General features: G+C 36.1%; 1 protein-coding gene and 1 pseudogene across 1 annotated transcript; both read right to left on the reverse strand.

Annotated features, from left to right (window-relative positions):
* Nucleotides 1-1,243: 1,243 nt before the first annotated feature.
* On the reverse strand, nucleotides 1,244-2,064 carry LOC138147704 (ribosome biogenesis protein NSA2 homolog pseudogene; annotated as a pseudogene).
* Nucleotides 2,065-15,791: 13,727 nt separating this feature from the next.
* Nucleotides 15,792-16,760, reverse strand: LOC138147705 (olfactory receptor 10N1-like). The gene has a single exon (XM_069070277.1). The coding sequence runs from the start codon at nucleotides 16,728-16,730 to the stop codon at nucleotides 15,792-15,794; it is 939 nt and encodes a 312-aa protein (XP_068926378.1). The 5' UTR covers nucleotides 16,731-16,760.
* Nucleotides 16,761-19,851: the final 3,091 nt, after the last annotated feature.

A 19,851-nucleotide genomic window follows, 5' to 3' on the forward strand; every position in this document is an offset into this window, starting at 1 on the left:
TCACTAATAGTCTCTTTATCAAAGGTGCCTTGGAGTTTCTGGTATTCCAATCTGGTCAAATACTGTGGAAACAAGGATTGAATTTGAAGTTAGAGGAACTAAGTTCTATTCCAAATAGTTCTAAGTTAAGAGGACCTAAGTTGTATTCTAAACAGCTATGCTGCTACCTGTGTTACCTTGGACAAATTACTTAACCTTTCCAGGGTTCAGTTTCCTTACCTGCAAGATGGGGACTAGATTCCAATTTTAAATCCTTGATCATCTCTGATCCTAACTCCTATGGTCATCTTTGTGGTTATGTTCTCTACCCAACACCAGAGCAAGTTCTGGACTTTCTATGGGTGACACTAAGTTCCTTTTTCTAGTCTCATGGGTGTTTTTAGTGAAGAATTTATTTCACTGGGAAACCTCTTCCTCCTCCCTTAATCAGCTGTTTTCCAATGAATCCTTATCATGTGATAAGTTCACAATGGTTTCCAACTGACAAGCAAACATGTTTGACCCTGTGCCATGTTTTCCTTAGTAATGAACCCAACAAAAGGAAGAGAAAAACAAAAAATAGAACATCAAGTTCATGCCTTTAGCTTTGCCTAGAGTCCTAGACTTAGGCAGACTGATAGTTAAGGCCATAAACATGGTAGTTTTATGATCTAGATATTCAACCAGGTTTTCCTCTCTGCCAAGCAAGCAAAGGAGTATAGGAAATAAAAGTTCCCAGCTTCTTTTCTACTCATAATAGTCTCTCATCCTATAATTGATGTCCAGAGAATTTCTCCCTTTTATGTTGAAATGTAGTAGTGAGGAATTTATCACACACTAGCCACCACACCACCTTACTATTGCCAATTGGTCTCTAATTTCATAAACATTCCTGCTTCATGACTTCAGGGTACATAGTCTTTGGATTGTGCATAAGTCCAAAAGATGTTCCTTTAAAAGTTTCCACTGCTAGACCTCTACTAAAAAGAAATCAAAGAAAGAACCAAATGTCATTTATGTATGAAAAAAATTATAGTAGCTCTTTTTTTGTGGTGAAAATTGCAAATTTTGTTAATTGAAAGAGGATTTCAATGTATTCAGCAGGAAGAGTAGCTACAAGCTTTTTTTATTGCTACTTCAAAATGAGAAAAAGTCTCATAGAAGAATAGAAAACAGTCTCATCTCTTTTCCAAGTTAATCTCAAATCAAAACAACCAATGTGTAGAACTATGTCTTTGGTTCTGTTTTGTTACTGTTCAACATAGTAACTGTTGTCATTTTCTTGATATATTGTAGAATCTTTAATAATTATCAAAGATGTAGAACTTCAGTCAATCAAACAAGTAATACAGCATTTATGCATCCATCATTTTCTGGATTGTTGGTAACCTGTGCATATTTTCCCCGGATAACTTTGCCTCCTTGTGTCACAAGGCCCAACTCATGTTCACTTCAATGACAGTCTCTTTGGTAATAACACCCAAAGTTGTATATAGTGGGGAGGAGGGATTTTTCTTCACACCAGGTATGGGTAGGCATGAACTTACATGAGCCTTTTTAAAACGTAAACCCATTGGCCTAATAAATCTTTCACATTTTGGTGGTTTTTGAGTAAATCCATCCCCAACAAAGCAGACTTTAGTAACCATTCTTTTCCAAGTCTTCTTCTTTCTCTTTCCTGTAAGAATAACCTTTAATACTTCTGTTTCTCCCTGGGCATGAACTTTCGGCCAGGGCACTTCCCATTTACCAACTTTCTCTTTTCATTTCTGTTTAATCATATTGGAAAGGACTTTGTCTTGTGACTGTCCCTCTCTGTCCAGCAGATATGCAGGCACTGATCCTTGGGGAGTTTTCTCAACATTTTTCTGCTTGGTTTTTCTCTTTTCATGCATCTTGATAGTCTTTTTCATCTGAATCTTCTCAGCATGACGCTGTTTATGGTACAGTTTGGCTTTTAGACCAATCGTTTGCTTTCTTAGAATATTCATAAGTCTCTCGGCTTTCCTTTCTCTTTTTCTCGTGGTAACCCAAGCTGTAGCCATACCGGTTTTGGTGTAACTCTATGTATTCATTCTGTGGCATTTTGATGGCTGGGGGCCTGTTTAAGAGCTGCCGAAAACTCTTCCAAACCTCAGACCCTCTGCCGTGAGCAACCAACTCTCCATGAGCTGGAAAGAAATGGCAAATTTTGATAATTGAAAAATAAAGAAATGATTCTGGGAAGATGGCAGAGTAAGTCAGAAAATTTCAAGTTCTCAAGATTTTACCCCACAAAAGACTTAAAATAGCAACCTGGGGTGAGCAAAGTGTGAGTGGAGATAAATAAGAATAGGAGCACAACCAAGGTGTACATATTATTGTACATATTATTATTAATATTTTACATGTAACTGGGAATTAGAGGCACTGGGGCATAGAGATCCCTACTGGAAATTTGAAGGGGGAATAGGGGAAGATACGGGAGAGAGAAGATTGGGGGAGGGTATATTCAGTGGTAATGTTATTTTGGGATGGTGAGTAGGGAAAATTGGGGAGAAAATTTGTAACTCAAAATCTTGTGGAAATGAATTATGTAAACTAAAAAAATAGAAAAGAGAGGGGAAAAAAACAATTAAGTTTCTAGTTTGATGACATCATATAGCCTGGATGACTGAATGTTTCTAACAGATTGATAAAGAGAAAACTAAAAAGGAATGAGTCACAGGTAAGATAATGTTAATGTGATTTTATTTGCTAAAGAAGTTTAGAGTTATTTTTGATGTTTTTAAACCTACAGTTAGTCATATGATACAGGAGACTTTTGAGAGTATGTTAAGCTTAATTTAGTCATGGTAAATAATGAGATTTTAAATTTTTCATAAACAAAAATTGCAAAGAATCACATGAGAACAGCAATATAAAGGATGTCATCAGAGAAATATATGGCTACAAACAAACAACCAAACAAAAAGATCAACTAGTGGAAATTGGTTTAACAAAGCTGAGAATTAATTTGGAAGTACGTGAGAATAATGACTAAACCATTCACACCTTTTATGTGAGAGATCCCGCTACTGGTCATCTACACAGTTTGTTACAGATAAGCCTCATGTATAAGAATATATCCATAATGGTGTTTTATTTTGTGAGAATCAAAAATTCAAAACAAAGTTTGTGAATGGCTGAACAAACTGTGGTATATGAATTGATTCAATGTTATTGAACAATTGAACAATATTGAACAAATATGAACAATAATATTGAATATGAGAAAGTGAAAGAAAGATGGGAAAGAACATGGGAAGATTTGTATAAAGAGACAGTGAAGTAAGCAGAACCAAAACATGAACATACAAAGATACATGTGATTAAGATTATTATTAAGATACACGATTAAGATAATATAAATGAAAATAACTAAAAGGGAGCAAAACTCTAAGCAAGCAAAGTGACCAGTCTTAGTCCCAAGCAACAGATAATAAATTCTATTTGCCTTCTCTCAAAAGAGAGGGCAGAATGTTTCTTCCTTAGTAAGACACTGTAACTGTATTAATGTTTTTTTGCTTGTTACAAGGGAGGGCTTAAAGTTGAAGTGCTGGAAGGGGCTATAACCAGAAAAGACTAGTTAACTGATGGCCAGACTGCATAATTCATTTGTATCCATTCAGTGTCAAGAGATTTCAAAACAAGTTCCTAGTCTGTCAGCTAGGCACTCTTTAAAAGGCTGACAAGGAGAACATGGCCAAAAGACATGTGGAATAAGCAGTCATGGCTGGGCTATGATCTACATTATCAGAAAGAATATCCACACTGATGACTTCATAGGTCAAACAAAAGATCTTACTGTGAAAGTTTTTATTCTCTTATAATAAATTAAATAAGGATTCAAAAGAGAAAAGTATGACAAAATCATCTGACATTAGTAAACCTAAGTTGACTGGACTCTTCAATAGGAAAAAAATAAGTTAATGAATATGTTAAAATCAAGTATCCAGTTATTTTCAGGAAACACATTGTCAGGTTCCTCCTGCCAAGACCACCCCTCTCTTTTCATTTTTAGAAGATACCCTGTTTTCCAAAGATCTAAGGCCCAGCAAACAAGTTGTGTCCTGAGCTTGACATGACAACAATTCTTTACCTTCACCCTCTGGATGAATTGAGCTGCAGCAAAATCCTATAATTTTTTTTTTTCACACCAGCCCAAGGCGGTCCTTGAGCTTGGACAAGCACCTACAGGACACATGTTCTGGTCATGAAGCCCTACCATGAATCAAATTTATCTCACTGTTGCTATTACCCCTCATTGTCAAGGCCACACCTCACTGTGTATCTATTGCTACATGTATTAAGATTTGCCCACACTAAAGCGGGTCTCCTACCAGAGTATGGCTCAGAACATGTGTCTAGTTGTCCTCCAACAGAATAAAGAAAGCCTTTTGCTTATGGCTACTGTTGGTCCTATTTTTAAAATTTTGTTTTTATTTATTTTGTTTCTTAGAGTTTACTGTGATTGTGATGACTTGTGTGAGCTCTTTGATATTTTTAGAATTAATAGTTGTTGCATAACTTCTGTGACTTTTTGGTCATTTTTTTTCAGACTTGACAACCTTGAATCTATAAATATTTAATAGATTTGCCTGAAAGGGTGATATAAAATTTACTGTATTGTCATTCTAAATAATGAAAAGTAAAAAGTGACATTGATAAAAATCAAGCAAAGTGGAATTCAAACCATAAAACATTAGAGGAGATGAACAAGGGCATTTTATCAGGCTAAAAGATTCTATTCAGAATGAGAGCACACAAATTTTAAATATGTGTGTACCTAAAAGTTCACAGTCTTACAGAAAAAGAAATAACTATAAAAGATCAGTAAGAGTAGGTTTTGACACCTACTGTGTCAAAATATGAGAAACTAAATAAAAAAGATAAAAATGAAACACATTATGAAACTGCAAAGTATTAACCAAACTAGACTAAATAGCTAATTTGAACACAAAGGTTGGACTAGGTGACACTAGCAAAAAAAAAGTATGTTGGAAAATATGGCCCAGGAATAAGCAATTAGAAGGGCAAAGACATGTAGATTGTACAGAAAGTTCTTACCTAGACAACATGAATAGTTTGCTCAAGAAAAGTCATTGGAAAATCATTAAAAGGAAAGTAAACTGAGCAAATGGAAAACTAAGAGTAGTCTCAGATATCCTTCCCTCCTTCAAGCAGAGAAACAGAGGGCAACCAGGGCAGAGTGTTGCATTTATTATCAGAAAAAGTCACTATATTGCTTAAATGTTAAAAGGGGAAGTTTGTATCAATAGGAAGTTGGGATGGAGAGATAAAGTATTTCTAGAAATGTCTGTGATTTAAAAACTAAAGGTATCACTAAAACATATTTAAATTTAAAAAAAAAGAAGGTATTAGACATGGTGAACATTGAACAAAATCACAGAAAATAAAATTAATTACCTCTATTTCAATACAGATTAATAGAGACAAAATCATCCATTACTGATTTGGGGTTGGGAGGGTCATTGTTATTGATGTGGGGTGGGACTTCATTCATCAATTTTCCATATATAGTTAGATCAGTGACTTGTTAATGCAAAGATGAAAATAAATACAAATCCAGAAGCAAAAAAAGTGAGAAAAAATGCAAGTTCTTTTTCCTCCTCTCTTTTTCTCTTTATCAGTCTCTTTGTGGGATTATCTGTGATGTCCTCCCTGTAATGAGCTCTTTCCTTTTCCATTTTCCCTGCTTTATGCCTTTTCTCTAATTGTTGCTACTTTATAATGAAGAATGGGAAGGCTGGTTTAGCTATGATCCTTTACTTCTTCATCAGAAGATACCCTTCTGCTAGCATTCCCCTTCATTTCTGTGGTTATAGTTGCTTTTCCCTATGTAAGAAACAAGCATCTTATCAAGAAATCCACTAAGGCATTGATAAGTCAGGAAGGACTTTTGTTAGTGTTCTTGCAAGAGTGGGTACCCAACTAGTAGGCACGCTTGTTGAGACAAATACACCACTTTTAATTCCCTATTACCGCTTCATATTTCCTTCTCCTTTTTCCCCATTGGCTGGGTACTGCCAGGTTTATAGCCTATCCTAACCTAAACTCCCCATATGAGTCACACCAGTTTTTCATCAAGTGTTTTCCAACATTTTTCCTCCTTCCATTCCCCAGACTGGATTTCCTCCCATGAGTGCATCTTTTTAGAATATATTTCAATTCCACTCTCCTTTTACCCAATCTGTTTCTTTTGCATCCCACGAGAATCACTTTTCAATCAATAATCTGATTCCCTTTGCATCTCAGTGATACCTATGGGTCAATTTTGCCTTCTTATATTAAGGTTGTGCGTTCACCTTGATTATTATCCATGTTTTACAATTTATGAATAGAAGAACTGTAGCCATGAATTTTGTCGCCCCTTTCTTAGAATTTTTTCTTCTTCTTTGATTTTCAGGCTGTTTCAATTGCTATGTTTCTTCCTATGCTAGAGCTATGTGACACCATGGATACAGCACTAAGCCTGGAGATAAAATAATTTTAGTTCAAATCCAGCCTCATAAACTTACTAGCTGTGTGACTCTGGGCAAGTAACTTAACCTCTATCTGCCTCAGTTTCTTCAACTGTAATGTAGGGATAATGACAGCACCTGCCCTGCAGGCTTGTTGTGAGGATTAAGAGATCGTATTTGTAAAGCACTTAATGCAGTGCCTTTCACAGAGTAGGTGCTATGTAAATGCTAGCTACTGTTATCATTATTCATATATACATACGTATGCCTATTGTATGTATATGTAGTGTAGTGTATATGCATTTGTCCTTATTTCCTTTGATTATATTTTTAAGATTCAAGAAAAATACACTATAAAAAACTGATATTTTGTTTTTATATTACAATTTTTTTGGAGTATGCCTGCATTATGGGAGGTCTCATAAAAAGGTAAAACAATTATATAAATTAATAATAGAGTGACTCATCTGAAAGTGCATAGGTTTCACATCTATAACTACCTTCTTCCCACACACACACTTATCTATTTTTTAAAATGACAGGAAACTATTTGATCTCCTTCTAAACCCTTCACCCTATTGGGAAAAAAGGAATAAAAATTAAAATCCTTACATGAAATATGCATGGCAAAAATTCCTTCAATGACTATATATACACACGTGTGTATACATGTATGTGTTTCATTCAGCATCCTAAATGTATCACACATCTGTAATGGATTGTATGTTTCACCATTGGTCTTCTGGAATCATGAATGGTCATTGGATTGATCATAATAGTTCTTACAATTTTCAGGGTGGTTTTTTTTTTGTTTGTTTTGACAGTGGTGTTTGTTACTGTATAAATTGTTCTCTTGTTCTCATTTCATTCATCATCAATCTATATAAAAGTCTTTCACAATTGTTCATTTGTATAATATCGATATTAAATGTAAATTGATGTTTCTGCTCTCTTCACTCTGCATCAGTTCTTATAAGTATTTTCACATCTTTTTGAATATTTTTTTTCCTTCCTTTCTTTAGTCTTCCATCCCATTATATGTCATGGCCTATGCAGCCATTCCTCAGTTGATGGGCATCTCCTTAGTTTACAGTTTTTTTGTTCCCACAAAAAGAGATATTATAAATATTTTTTATACATAAAGGACCCATATCAGCCTGGTCTTGGTATTGCTCAGTCAAAAGGCATTTACTATTTAGTAACCTTTCATGTATGATTCCAAATTACTTTTCAGAATAATTATAGAATAGAATGGAATGGAATATGAATTAATAAGTACCTACCACATTCCAGGTTCTGCTAAATGCTTTTACAAATATCTCATTTTATTCTCAAAATAATTATGTGAGATAGATGTTATTATTAATCACATTATACAATTGAGGAAACTGAGGCACACACATCTCTTTGTTTTTCCCCTTGAAATATTTCTTCTTCTTTCTGTAGTCATACTTCATTTGTAATCATTTGATAAAGGAAAATATTGTCCTCTTCTAGCTTTTTCACTTTCTCTCTTAATAGGGAGATGCACCTACATTTTGTACACAGGTAGTTATTAATTGGCTGGAAAAATGTAAACCTAGAAGGCTCTTCAACTTACTATAAGAATCACAAGCCTTCCATACTAACCAAAACATAGGTCTTTTTTTCTTTACTAACACCTTCTAAATCAAACTCCATCACTATTTGGGGCATTTTTATTATCTGGACTTTCTTGCTCTTACCTGTTATCTAGTACAGCTTGCCTAGCTAATTGTATATGCAAATAAGAGATTACTGTGAATATCCTAATTCAAAAATTACCATCCATAGCTATTATCTGCAGAAAGGCCTTCTGAAGAAATTCAATTTCTAGTCAATTTTTATTGGGCTGGTGTACTAGGAGGAAAAGTGTACTGGAAATCATGTGACCTGGCTTCATGTCTTACTAAGATTTGTTACTCTGAGCACTAATTTATTTAACCTCTCTGAGTCTCAATTTCTCTATTAGAAAAAAGAGGCAATTGGAGTGGATAATCTCAGAGGTCCTTCTAGTTTTTATTTTCCATTATCCTCTCCTCTCACTGCTATTCAGACATTTGAATCTTGCATCTTCACTGTGCCATTATCTTCTGAGGCATGAAATTAGGGTCAAGAGATAAAGTGGTATGTATAAATAAGAAAAATTGGGAAAGTCATTTGATTGATAACATTGAAGTAGATTCTATTCAATTTGTCCATTTGGTCAAGAATTGATAAAGATGACATGGGTATCATGGAAAGTGCTTGGGATAAGAATAATATTTTGAGGGGATGAATGTGGGGTGGATTAAGTTAAGGCAACAGAAGGATTGCAATGAATATAACAACTGCCTACAAATCCCCCATTCCAAATTTCTAGTATTCTGGGTCAAATTTCCTGTTATGGACCAATCAGTTGTTAGATTATGAACTTCTCAAAAGACCAAAAGATAAGTTTCAACTTTCAAACTGTCATATAATAATATATCACTTACAGTTGAAAATTATGATGATCAACATAGTTTTGAGAATTCGAGTAGGTGAAAAATAAGATAACTGTATATTTCATTTTACCTAAAATTCTTTCTTTAGTACTTTATTTTAAGTGAATTACTTTTTATATCTAAATACCAAATAAGGCATACATTGACAAATTTTTTTTAAAGAAGGGTTTGTATTTTCCTTTAATGTTTTTTTTTGTTGATAAAGAGCCTTCAGCTACTTTTGTTTTCCTTTAGTAAGGAGACATAGAGCCATAACTAAGGAGGAAAAAAAGAAGCTTTGCCAATGGGTGAAGTTACAACTGATAGAACTTTCAACCCTTTAGCAATGCAGAAACTGAAATTAGCACCTGCTTAGTAAGTAGCAATTGAAATCAGCACCTTTTTAGAAAGTATTAATCGAAATTATATACTATTCAATGACAAGCTCAGGTGAACAATTGTTTCTTCCAGTTCTTCCTTCCTAGAACTGCCTCCCAAGTTTGGTGTCCAAAATCCATTTATCTCTTGTCTCCCTCCCCTGCTGTTCCATTAGGTCATACTTTGAGCTATTTGTCTGGAGAACAAAAATCCCTAATTATGTCTAAGAGGGAGAGGGTGGGGAGTTGGAAATAAATGATTGGAAAGGGTTTCCCTGACTCTCCCCCCAATTTTTATCACTATTAAACATTATTCAAAACTAAATTCAAAATAATATTTCTTCTTTCCTTCCCCTACTCCCATAAAAAGATTACCCTCCCCCAAATAAACCTGACTCCCTCATTTTTTCCCTAAGGTCACGAGCACATATTAAACATATTCTGTGTCATCATGGTGCAGAGGAGTCAAACTTGCCACCTGGGCCCAAGGAAGCCAGTGACCTGAACTACATTAAAATCCAACTGAGAAACGTTTAACAAAAATAAATAAAACACTACATAGATAATGTTAATTTCTGTTTTTTGAAGTCAATATGTGACCTACAGGTAATTATTTGTGTTTTACAACACTGGTATAGAAGATAGGAAAATGCTTTGTAAACCTTAAAGTACTATAAAAAATAGGAGGTATTATAGAATGCCAGCCTTGAATCAAGCAAACCCTTGTTCCAGTTGTGTTGTTGACACATCATAACCATGTAACTCTGGGCAAGTCGGTTCACTTTTCAGTGCCCCAGGCAGCTTTCTACAACTGTGCATTACAGATGAGTCACACGAGTTACCGATCTGCATCGATGAAAAGAGTTTCCTTACCAGATTTCTCTGCACAAGTGATATTAAAGACAAAACAAAACAAAAAGAGCTAGGCACTGGGGACACAAAGAACAACAACAACAATTTTTACCCTCAAGAATCATACACTTGGCAACATACATTTAAACAGTTAAATAAACAAGGTAATGTTAGGAGGGGTAGAAGGAAACAAGTGTTTATATGTTGCCTCCAACTGTGCTGATAACTCTGAAAATATTATATCATTTGATGCTCACAACAATCCTGGGAGGTATTACTATCTTTATACCCATTTTACACTTAAGGAAACTAAGGCAGATAAAAGTTAAATGACTTGCCCAGGCTCACAAAAGCTAGAAAGTGTATGAGGGTGGATTTTTGGTATGCTTGACTACCGGCCCAGCGCTGTATCTACTGTGTAATCTAGACAAATGAACATTTATGAGAATCAGGAAATATTGTCCTTAAGAAATGGTGGCTTAAATTGCCCAATTATATGCAATAGTTTTTAATATTTTTTTTTAAAGCAATTGGGGTTAAGTAACTTGCTCAAGGTTACAAGGCCAGTTATTTCTGGGTGTGGTGCTGAGTATCTGAGCCCAGATTTGATCCAGTGCTCTTACTTGCTGAGCCACCTGGCCGCCCCTAAGCAATTGGGGTTAAGTAACTTGCTCAAGGTTACACGGCCAGGTGTTTCTGGGTGGGTGCTAAGTGTCTGAGCCCGGGATTCGATCTCCAGGTCTTTTCAACACTGGAGCCGGTGCTCTTAACTCGCTGTGTTACCTGGCCGCCCCCTTTTTAATATTTTCAGTAAAATGAGAGGATATTTACAAAAATATAAATTAACTAAATATAAATTGTAGATGATTAAATAGAATACTAAAATAGACTTATTTTAGAAAAAGAAACTGAACTAATATGAGCTTTCTAAGAGAAAAGTACCAGGACCAGATAGATTTATAAGTGAATTCTATCAAACATTTAAAGATCAACTAAATTATTTGGAATAATAGGCAAAAAGAGATCCTACCAAACTCCTTTTATGAAACAAATATACTGATACCTAAACCAGGAAGAGTAGGACAGAGGAAAAACATTATAGAATAATTTCATTAATGAATATGGATGCAAAAATCTTAAATAAAATACTAGCAAAAAGATTACACAATTATAAAGATTCTATATTATGATGAAGTGTGATTTATATAAGGAATGTAGGGAGAGTTTAACATAAGGAAGAGTAGTAACATAATTCATTATATAATAAAAAAATTTTTAAATGAAGAAAGATTTTATCTGCATCCAGAGAGAGAATTGAAATATAGAAGTTTGTATAGAATAATTATATGTATGTATTTGTATCTAATGGTAGCCATCTATAGGGCATGGTGGGGGGAAGGAAGAAATAAAAAGAAAAAAAGAAATTTACATAACTTTCTTGTATATTTAAAAGGAATATCAAATTGTACATAATAAATTAGCAGTTCATATGCAATAAGGGGCTTATGTTCTACTGAAGGATAAATAATATATGCTAATAAATAGAGTATATACCAAAAAATACAGTTTTATTTTAGGAAGGAGTATGGCCAAAATGTTTACCAACCGCGTCTCTAATTATATACATATACATATTCATACACACATACATATATATCATACATGTACACACATATTCATATATATATGCCTGGTACTTTAGTTTAATGAGGATTATCATGAGTTTATCACTTTCTTAAGTTTAGAGAATGAACAAAGCAATAAATCTAGCTCTGTTTTGTAGCATTTGATGATTTCCAAGGTGTAAATGCTTACACAGAAAATTTAGCAATCAGTTCTCTTTACCCAGTCAAAGCTGGTTTACAGCACATCTCTGGTAGATCTGGAGGAACAGCAAAGACCTTATGTAAGAGATAGCCCCCTAAACTGAATCTTAAAGGAAATTAGGAACGCTAATACGCAAATATGAAAAGGGAGTACAATCCAACAAAGGGGGAACTAACTTTATTCTAGATGACCATAGAAGAAAGGAAGAATGGATAGAAATTTCAGAGAGGCAGATAACAGTTTGGTATAAAGGAAAACTTTGTAACAATCAGAGCTATAAAAAAGCAATTGACTCTCTTGGAATGACAGATATCCTTGCATTAGAATTTTTCAAGCAAAGGCTTTATGTCAGAAATCTGACAGAGTGGATTGTTGTTCAGTTTCATGTTCAGAAAGATGCCCTCTGACCTTGGAAATCGACAGATGCCACAAATCAGGACTTGGTTTAGTGTTTTGTTGACTGTCTAGACTTATGAAAGTGATAGAGAAAGTATGTGTGTCTTGAGTACATTTTTCTCCACAAAAGAGCACACCCTTAGAACAGGACACACACACACACACACACACACACACACACACATGTAGCTACTGCATTTCTTGGCAGTACTAACTTTTGCACTTTGCTTTTTAATACTTATTTCCTAAAAGTGAACGCACATAGACGATTTCTAAGGGTGTGGAAAAAGAAAAGACTAAAGATAGTCTAGGATACAGAACATATCTAAGAATGATTTTATGGATTTTCCCCAAGATAATAAACCCAGAACTGAAAAAAAAAAGTAGAAATTTGAAAATCAAGATAGGCTGGCAACTAAACACAACCAATAATACAATGAATTTCCAGATGCCAGAATTCTTAGAATGCTAATTGTAAAAAATGAAAGTGTGATGATATTTTTTTTCATTTTTGATTTACTTTTATTCAATTTTATTATTCTAGTACTTTTCACTAAAGCGTGTCTTCTACTAATATTAACCTCATCTGGATAAAAGCTGACTTACAGAATAATAGTAGTAAGAGAAGACTTTTTGATATTCCTCAGTAAGAAACCAAAAAGGAATGTGAACTTTCCAAAGTGATTTAGCTATTTGTGGAAGGATTCCTCCAAATAATTATCTGTGGAAGGATTTTCCTGTTACAAAGCTTTTTGGTTATCTTCACGACATATACATTCTTTCCCCTCAATTAATCCATTGTGACCTCTTTAAAATGTAGCCTTGTAGTTCTGTTAATGTAGGATTTTGGAAACTCAGTGTTTAACTCTATATCTTAATCTTTTTACTAATTTGTTCAACCTTAATGACATTGAAAGAAGCATGGAATTATTTGTCTGTATTTTAAACTTTTATGGGCTATGAGGAAGTACTAGATTGTTGTATGGACAAAATTATTTCTCTGTTTCTCTGACATAATTTTATGTATGAAAAGCCTCATTAGAATCCTAATCTTTATTCAGTTATTTTCTTACCTCCTGAACCTGTACTTATACATAATAAGACCCAGATTTTTAGCATTTTTGTTCTGCATTTTAGTAGATTTATTTGGTAACAGTGATATGAACATACAAACTAAACAGAAGTCATTTATCCCACAACAAAAGTTAGAAGGTTACCATCCCACTATGATCATCTTCACCTCATGAAAGAAGAATTGTGTGAAGAATCAAGAAATGTCTTTTATGGAGCATCCACATGAACCAAAAGTGTACTACTCATCTTAGAAAAGTCTGTTGTGTATTGTTGCCTTACCTTGATTAAAAAAGAAATGGATCAGGTCCCTCTCCCAGATTCTTGTCTCCCATTCCTGGCTATAGGTAAGTCAAAAGGAAATTGACAATGCTTTCTTTCATACATTTCCTCAAATAATCAACTGCCCCCCCCCCTTTTGTTCTAGATAAGAAGAGTAAAGACTAGTTTATAGAGTCAGGAAGATCTGCAATAAAGTGATGTCTTCGACCCACACTGGTTATGTTTTCAGGATTAAGTAATTTTTCCTTTCAGTGCTACAGGCAGTTTACTGAGGCAGAAAAATTACAGATAGATTAGAGATCTGCAGTGGTGGAGGGAGGTTCCAGTAAATCAACTGTAAAATCAATCAATGATCATCAAATGCAAGACAAAAATGGAATAGTCTCTGCCTGCACAGAGGTTACATTCAATAAAGGAAACAACATATACAATGACAAATATATCCAGGAAACACAGAAGAAATACAAGATAAATTCAGGGGTGAGAGAGACACACTAAGACCTGGAGGTGGGAAGGATCAGGAAAGGATTGAACTAGGAAATGTCTTTTGAACTGATGTTTGAAAGAAGCTAGAGATTCTAAGAGATGGAAGAATGAGTGCATTCCAAGAATGGGGGACACGGTGCGACTCTGACGTTGGAATTCAGAAGAAAGATTAGAATTGGACATTTAGATCCAAGAGTCTTATATGTAGTAGAGATTATAATTTAACTCATAAAATCTGATGAAATTAGAGGAGAGAGGATAGAGAGAGAAGAGACCCAGGATATAGACTTGAGGTACATCCGTAGTTAGTGGGTAAGGTAGGAATGATGGACCAGAAAAGAGGAGGGGGAGGGACAGATAGGAAACCAATAAGAAGAGAAAAATGTCATGAAAACCAAAGATGAGAAAATATCTAGGGAAGAAGGGTCTTCAAAACTGTTAGGTGATGCAGAGTTTAAGAATGAGAACTGAGAAAAGACCATTGGACTAGGCAATTAACAAATCGATCACTTATAACTTTAGAGAGAGAGATTACAGTTGGAATAATGGAGTTAGAAGTCAGTTTGCAAGAGTCTGAGAAGTGAGTGAGAGAGAAAATGCAGACATATTTTTATAGCGGTTTAGCTGTCAATGGAAGAAAGTCAAGCATAAGTCTTGAAGGTATAGGTATATCAAATAAACTTTATATAATGATTGGTAGAAAAGGGCATATTTTGGTGGGGGGGGACATCAGGGATTGGGCAAGCAGATAAAGATTGAAGATTAGTAAGAAGGGATAGTCTGCCTGGGGAGACAAGAGGATCGATTGGATGAGTTCAAGGCTACTTGTAGAAAGCCTTGAAAAGGAGAAGGGCTACATCAGAGACTAGAATAAAGGAGGAATTAATGGGAGTTGTTGTCAAGAGGTATGCTGATTTAAAACACTGGGATAAGGAACCACTTTTGTAACTTTCTTCACCAATGAAATCATGTATCTAAATCAGGGGTGGGGAACCTGAGGCCTCCAGGCCACAGGTGGCTACTCTAGGCCCTCAAATGCAGTCCTTTGACTGAATGCAAACTTCACAGAACTTCTGTGAAGTTTGGATTCAGTTAAAGGGCCACACTTGCGTACCTATAGGACCACATGTGGCCTCAAGGCTGAGGGTTCTCCCCTGGTCTAAACTGTCCCTTACTTTCCCAAAACTACTTCCATGAGAAAGACAGTTATACTCAAAGATGAGTTTCTCTTAAGATAATGATTTCAAATGAAGTAATATACAGGCACTGCCTTCCTAGTGACAAACACTTCATGAACTCCAAAATGAAAGTGAATCCCAACATAAAGGCCCATTAAAAGAAAAAAGAACTCAACTAGCTATTTTTTTCATGTTGGTCTAATATCTGGTTGCATACACTGTACATAAAAGATGGAATGATGACACACAGAGAGGGCAAAGACACGGCTGCCATTCGACAAAAGTAAAAAACGTGATCAACATTTTCCACATAAAGATGGAAACAGAGACTGACCAGGGAGACTGAGGGCTCCTAATTTAGGCCTCTGCAGTTAATCCTGCCCTGCACAAAATTCTTTTCAAGGCTCTTTTTACTTCCTTGTTTCTCAGAGAATAGATTAAGGAGTTCAGCATAGGTGAGACAATGTTATTCAAAATTTGAACCACAGCACCAAGCAAAGGGTTGGGTGTGGACTGAAAACAGATGATGATAATTGGTCCATAGGCACACATGATGGCAGTGAGGTGGGCACTGCAAGTAGAGAAAGCTTTGCTTCTTCCTTCAGCTGAACGGATTCTCAAAATGGCTATCCCAATACGGGTATAGGAGACAATAATAGTGAAAAATAATGTTAAAGCCAAAAGACCAACGTTAGTGAAACCCACCCGCTGGGCCAGAGAACTGTCAGCACAGGCCAACGGTAGGACAACAGGAATGTCACATAAATAATAATCTACTTCACTGGGGCCACAGTAAGGCAACTTGAAGGTGAGTGATGTCAGTATAGTGGCATGGATACAACCTGTCAATGAGGTACATGCGGCTAGGACCACACAAAGTCTGGGGTTCATAATGACTTTGTAGCGCAGTGGATGGCAGATGGCAACAAAACGGTCATAGGACATCACAGAGTATAGAATGCCCTCAGTGCACCCTAAAAAATGATGGAAAAAGAGTTGGGAGGCACATCCTCTGTAAGAGATGGCTCGGCTATTTCCAGAGAGAAAGACCAGCATTTTAGGAGAACTCACTGAAGGAAAAAATATGTCAAAAGCAGATAAGAGTCCCAAGAAGAAATACATGGGTGTGTGAAGGTGAGAGGAGGAGATGATGGCTAAGAGGATGAGGAAGTTCCCCAGCAGGGTGAAGGCATAGATAAATAAGAAGATGACAAAGAGCGTAGTCTCCAGTCCTTCTGTATGAGGGATTCCCAGCAGGATAAACTCAGTCACCTCTGTGCAGTTCTTTATGTTCATAGGACAGTCGGACCTGGGGAAGAGAGAAGAAAGCAGATGGTGAATACATAAAATCAAAGACAAAGGGTGAGTTGGTTTGGTGTGATGCAAATTCATCTTTGATCACTAATTTATGTTTTTTATTGAATTTTTTTTCAGTACAACTGGGAAGATTATCACATAGTGCTTTGCAAGTAAAATGGAACTCTGAGTTGTATAACATTAGGACATCTCAAAGAAATGAATGGGATGGAATGACTGCTATTAATCAAAGGAATACTGTTCAATAAACACCTGAAATAGGCAAAGAAATGTCCACCATGAAAAAAAGCCAAAAAGAAATGTCCCATTGAACCCACCAGCCTTGGAGCCTTGTTCTTATTTTATGCTGGTTTCCTTTACCATTCCTAAATGAGAAGATTATCAATCCTGGCCACTTAGAAACTAAAAGGTCACAGGTATCAGAGCAACTTTGACAGTGACAGTAACAGCCAAGCCATAGACTGAGTGGGGACCTCAGTTGTGAAGAATATGCTGTCCCTGAGTGAAAAATCATTTCCATATCTTGGCATAAAAGTAACCCTTACAAGGGTACAAAGATGTTCCTCCTTTATCAAGTAGCACTGCTGGAAGTTTAAGTCCAAAAATGAAGTTGGAGGATGGACTCTTGAACTCAAATTTTCAAAAATCCCCAATAAGTACTGCATCAGATATTGACTCCTCTATCACAATATCATGGATAATGATCATGGCAAGTGTCATATATAGGACTTAAAAGTTTGTAAAACACTTTCTCTACATTATCTCACTGAACCACTCAACGACTCTATTAGATAAGTACCACAGGTATTATATAGCTATTTACAGATAGGGAAACTGTGTCTCAAAGAGAAGTGGCTTGCTGATAGTTGCAGAGCTCTGGTATCAAGGGCTAGATTTGGCCCCAGGGCATCATAGCCCCAAGAGAAGGAGTCTACCCAGTCTGTCACTGGCTTTTGCATATCAAAGTTTTCCTCACTGAAGAACTTGAGGAAATTCCTTAATGAAGTACAATCTTTTGAGCCTCCACTTTTCGTGTCTGTGTAGCTAGGTAAAAACTACTGAATTCTCCAGACTCAAGGAGCACAGCCAACCATCACCAAGGCCTGATAGTCCTAAATACTTTTCTCCTTACATTTCTTGTTCTGGAGATTCTTATCCTAACCTTGGGAGTCATTCAATAGCTCCACCCAACCTATTGCACCCCATTTGGTTTTCATCATGAAAAGCAGTGATAGATCAAAATTGGGTGAACTTACATGTCCAAGAGAGAACACAGTTGACTGGGGATAAGAAGTCTTTTTTCTTTTCTCAAGTCTCTCATAAAGGGAAGATGGGAGTTTTTCCATCTATTCATTCTATTTTAGGTGCCATGAGGTAGGGCTAGTGTATGTAGCTGACAACCCTGAATGCTTCTCCTTATTAGACCAAATTTCACAAATTAGCCAACATAGGACTGACTTTTCCTAGCCACTGCAGTGATTCTTCCTCAGACTTCAGTAGCAACAGGGCTTGGAGTGGAGGGCAAAAGAAGCCTTTATAATTGGCATCAATTTCCCATTGAGATCTCATCTCTAGATATATCACAAACTCAGGAATTCTCTTGAGCTGGGGGAATAATTAGATCTTGGATGTTCTGAGACTTTAGAAAAGGGAGGGCGGAGTCAAGATGGCGGAGTAGAAAAGGGACAACACTTTGATATTTTTCCAGAGTGTCACCCTCTCACAAATCCTTCTCTAAGTATATTGCTTTCCCTACCCCACCCCCAAATTGTTACCAATCATAAAGATAATGTAAGAAATTCAAAGGGCTCTGTTATCTCCAAGTTAGAACAGACGTGAGCCTGAGAAATAAGTGACTTCATACCAGATCTGTGCTATGGTTGAAAACCATGGGACCTTCTCACTTAATGAACATTCACTTTGTGAATAATATCTTCCTCTCAATAGCACAGCAGATCCATTGTGCAATTGCTGAGTAATGCTAAAGGTGGGAATGAACTTTTTTTTCTTCTGGTTGAGCAAGGTCTTTATTTCAGAGCTGACTTCCCATCACAAATCCAAACATAAAGAATGCATTATTACACTTTCAATAAGTAGAATAGCACTTCTGAACTGCCATAATTTGCAGAGCCCATGCTGCCTCTTTTAACTTTCTGTATTCTAAATTCTGATCCCCACCCATGGGAATCCAGGAAGGCTGGAGTGCCTGTTTCTCTTCAATTCTTAGTTCCATTCTTTCTTCCCAAAAATTATGAGGCCCTGGACTCCTCTGTCTCCCCGCTGCCCTCTCTTACCCCTCCCCACCAAATGGTCCTTCATAATACTTTAAAGAACTATGAGTCATCAATTAATATACTTTTGGTAAAGTGGAGAACCATCAAACCTTGCTATTTGTATTGCTAATCCCTTTCACCTACCCTTTCCAATCTCCCTACCATAGAACCCCATGTCTTTAGCTTTCAGGATCTATAAAGCTTGAATAACAGGTGCTGGTGGGCCCTAAGGGTAGAGATTGGGAAGAGCCTTATACCAGCCAGATCCTACCAAGATCTTCCTTTTGCCCCAACCTCCCTGTCAATGTTTCCTTCTATTTCTCCCCTCCCCCACTGATCTTCAAAACTTCATTATTCCTATTATTCCACTGTTCTCTGTGGATAGGACTTGGGAGTGCCCATTCCTTTCTAACCCTTTGACCCATTCTCCTCTTTCCAAAGGTTGTAGGATCTTGGAATCCTCTAGTTTTCTCCTATCCCCAAATGGTCACTCATACTACTTTTATGAGTCAGGAGTTACCAACAAAAATCTTTCTGGTAATGGGGAGGATCACTGGACCTTAGCATCTGCACTGATAATATACCCTCAAGACCACTAGATATTTCAAACTGCCCTGTTGATATACCTTTAGGACCCATAGATTACATGATCTACAATTTACCCCTATTACACAGGTTTTCTTCTCCAATTAGCATGAGGGCTACTTAGACACAGAAAAAAAATTGTTTTTTATTTCTTTTTTTTTTAAAGAACTGTTTATTTGCTGGACCTGGGTCAAATTTCACATACACTCAAATTTAATTTACATTGTTGAATTTACTTCTGA

Source organism: Petaurus breviceps, unplaced genomic scaffold (assembly GCF_028583685.1).
Source record: "Petaurus breviceps papuanus isolate PSGF00001 unplaced genomic scaffold, PetGlider_PUasm1.0 90804, whole genome shotgun sequence".
NCBI lineage: Eukaryota > Metazoa > Chordata > Mammalia > Diprotodontia > Petauridae > Petaurus > Petaurus breviceps.

Bases quoted from the DNA above. Each gene is read 5' to 3' on its own strand.
- LOC138147705 (XM_069070277.1), bottom strand. From the start codon at position 16,730: ATGAACATAAAGAACTGCACAGAGGTGACTGAGTTTATCCTGCTGGGA.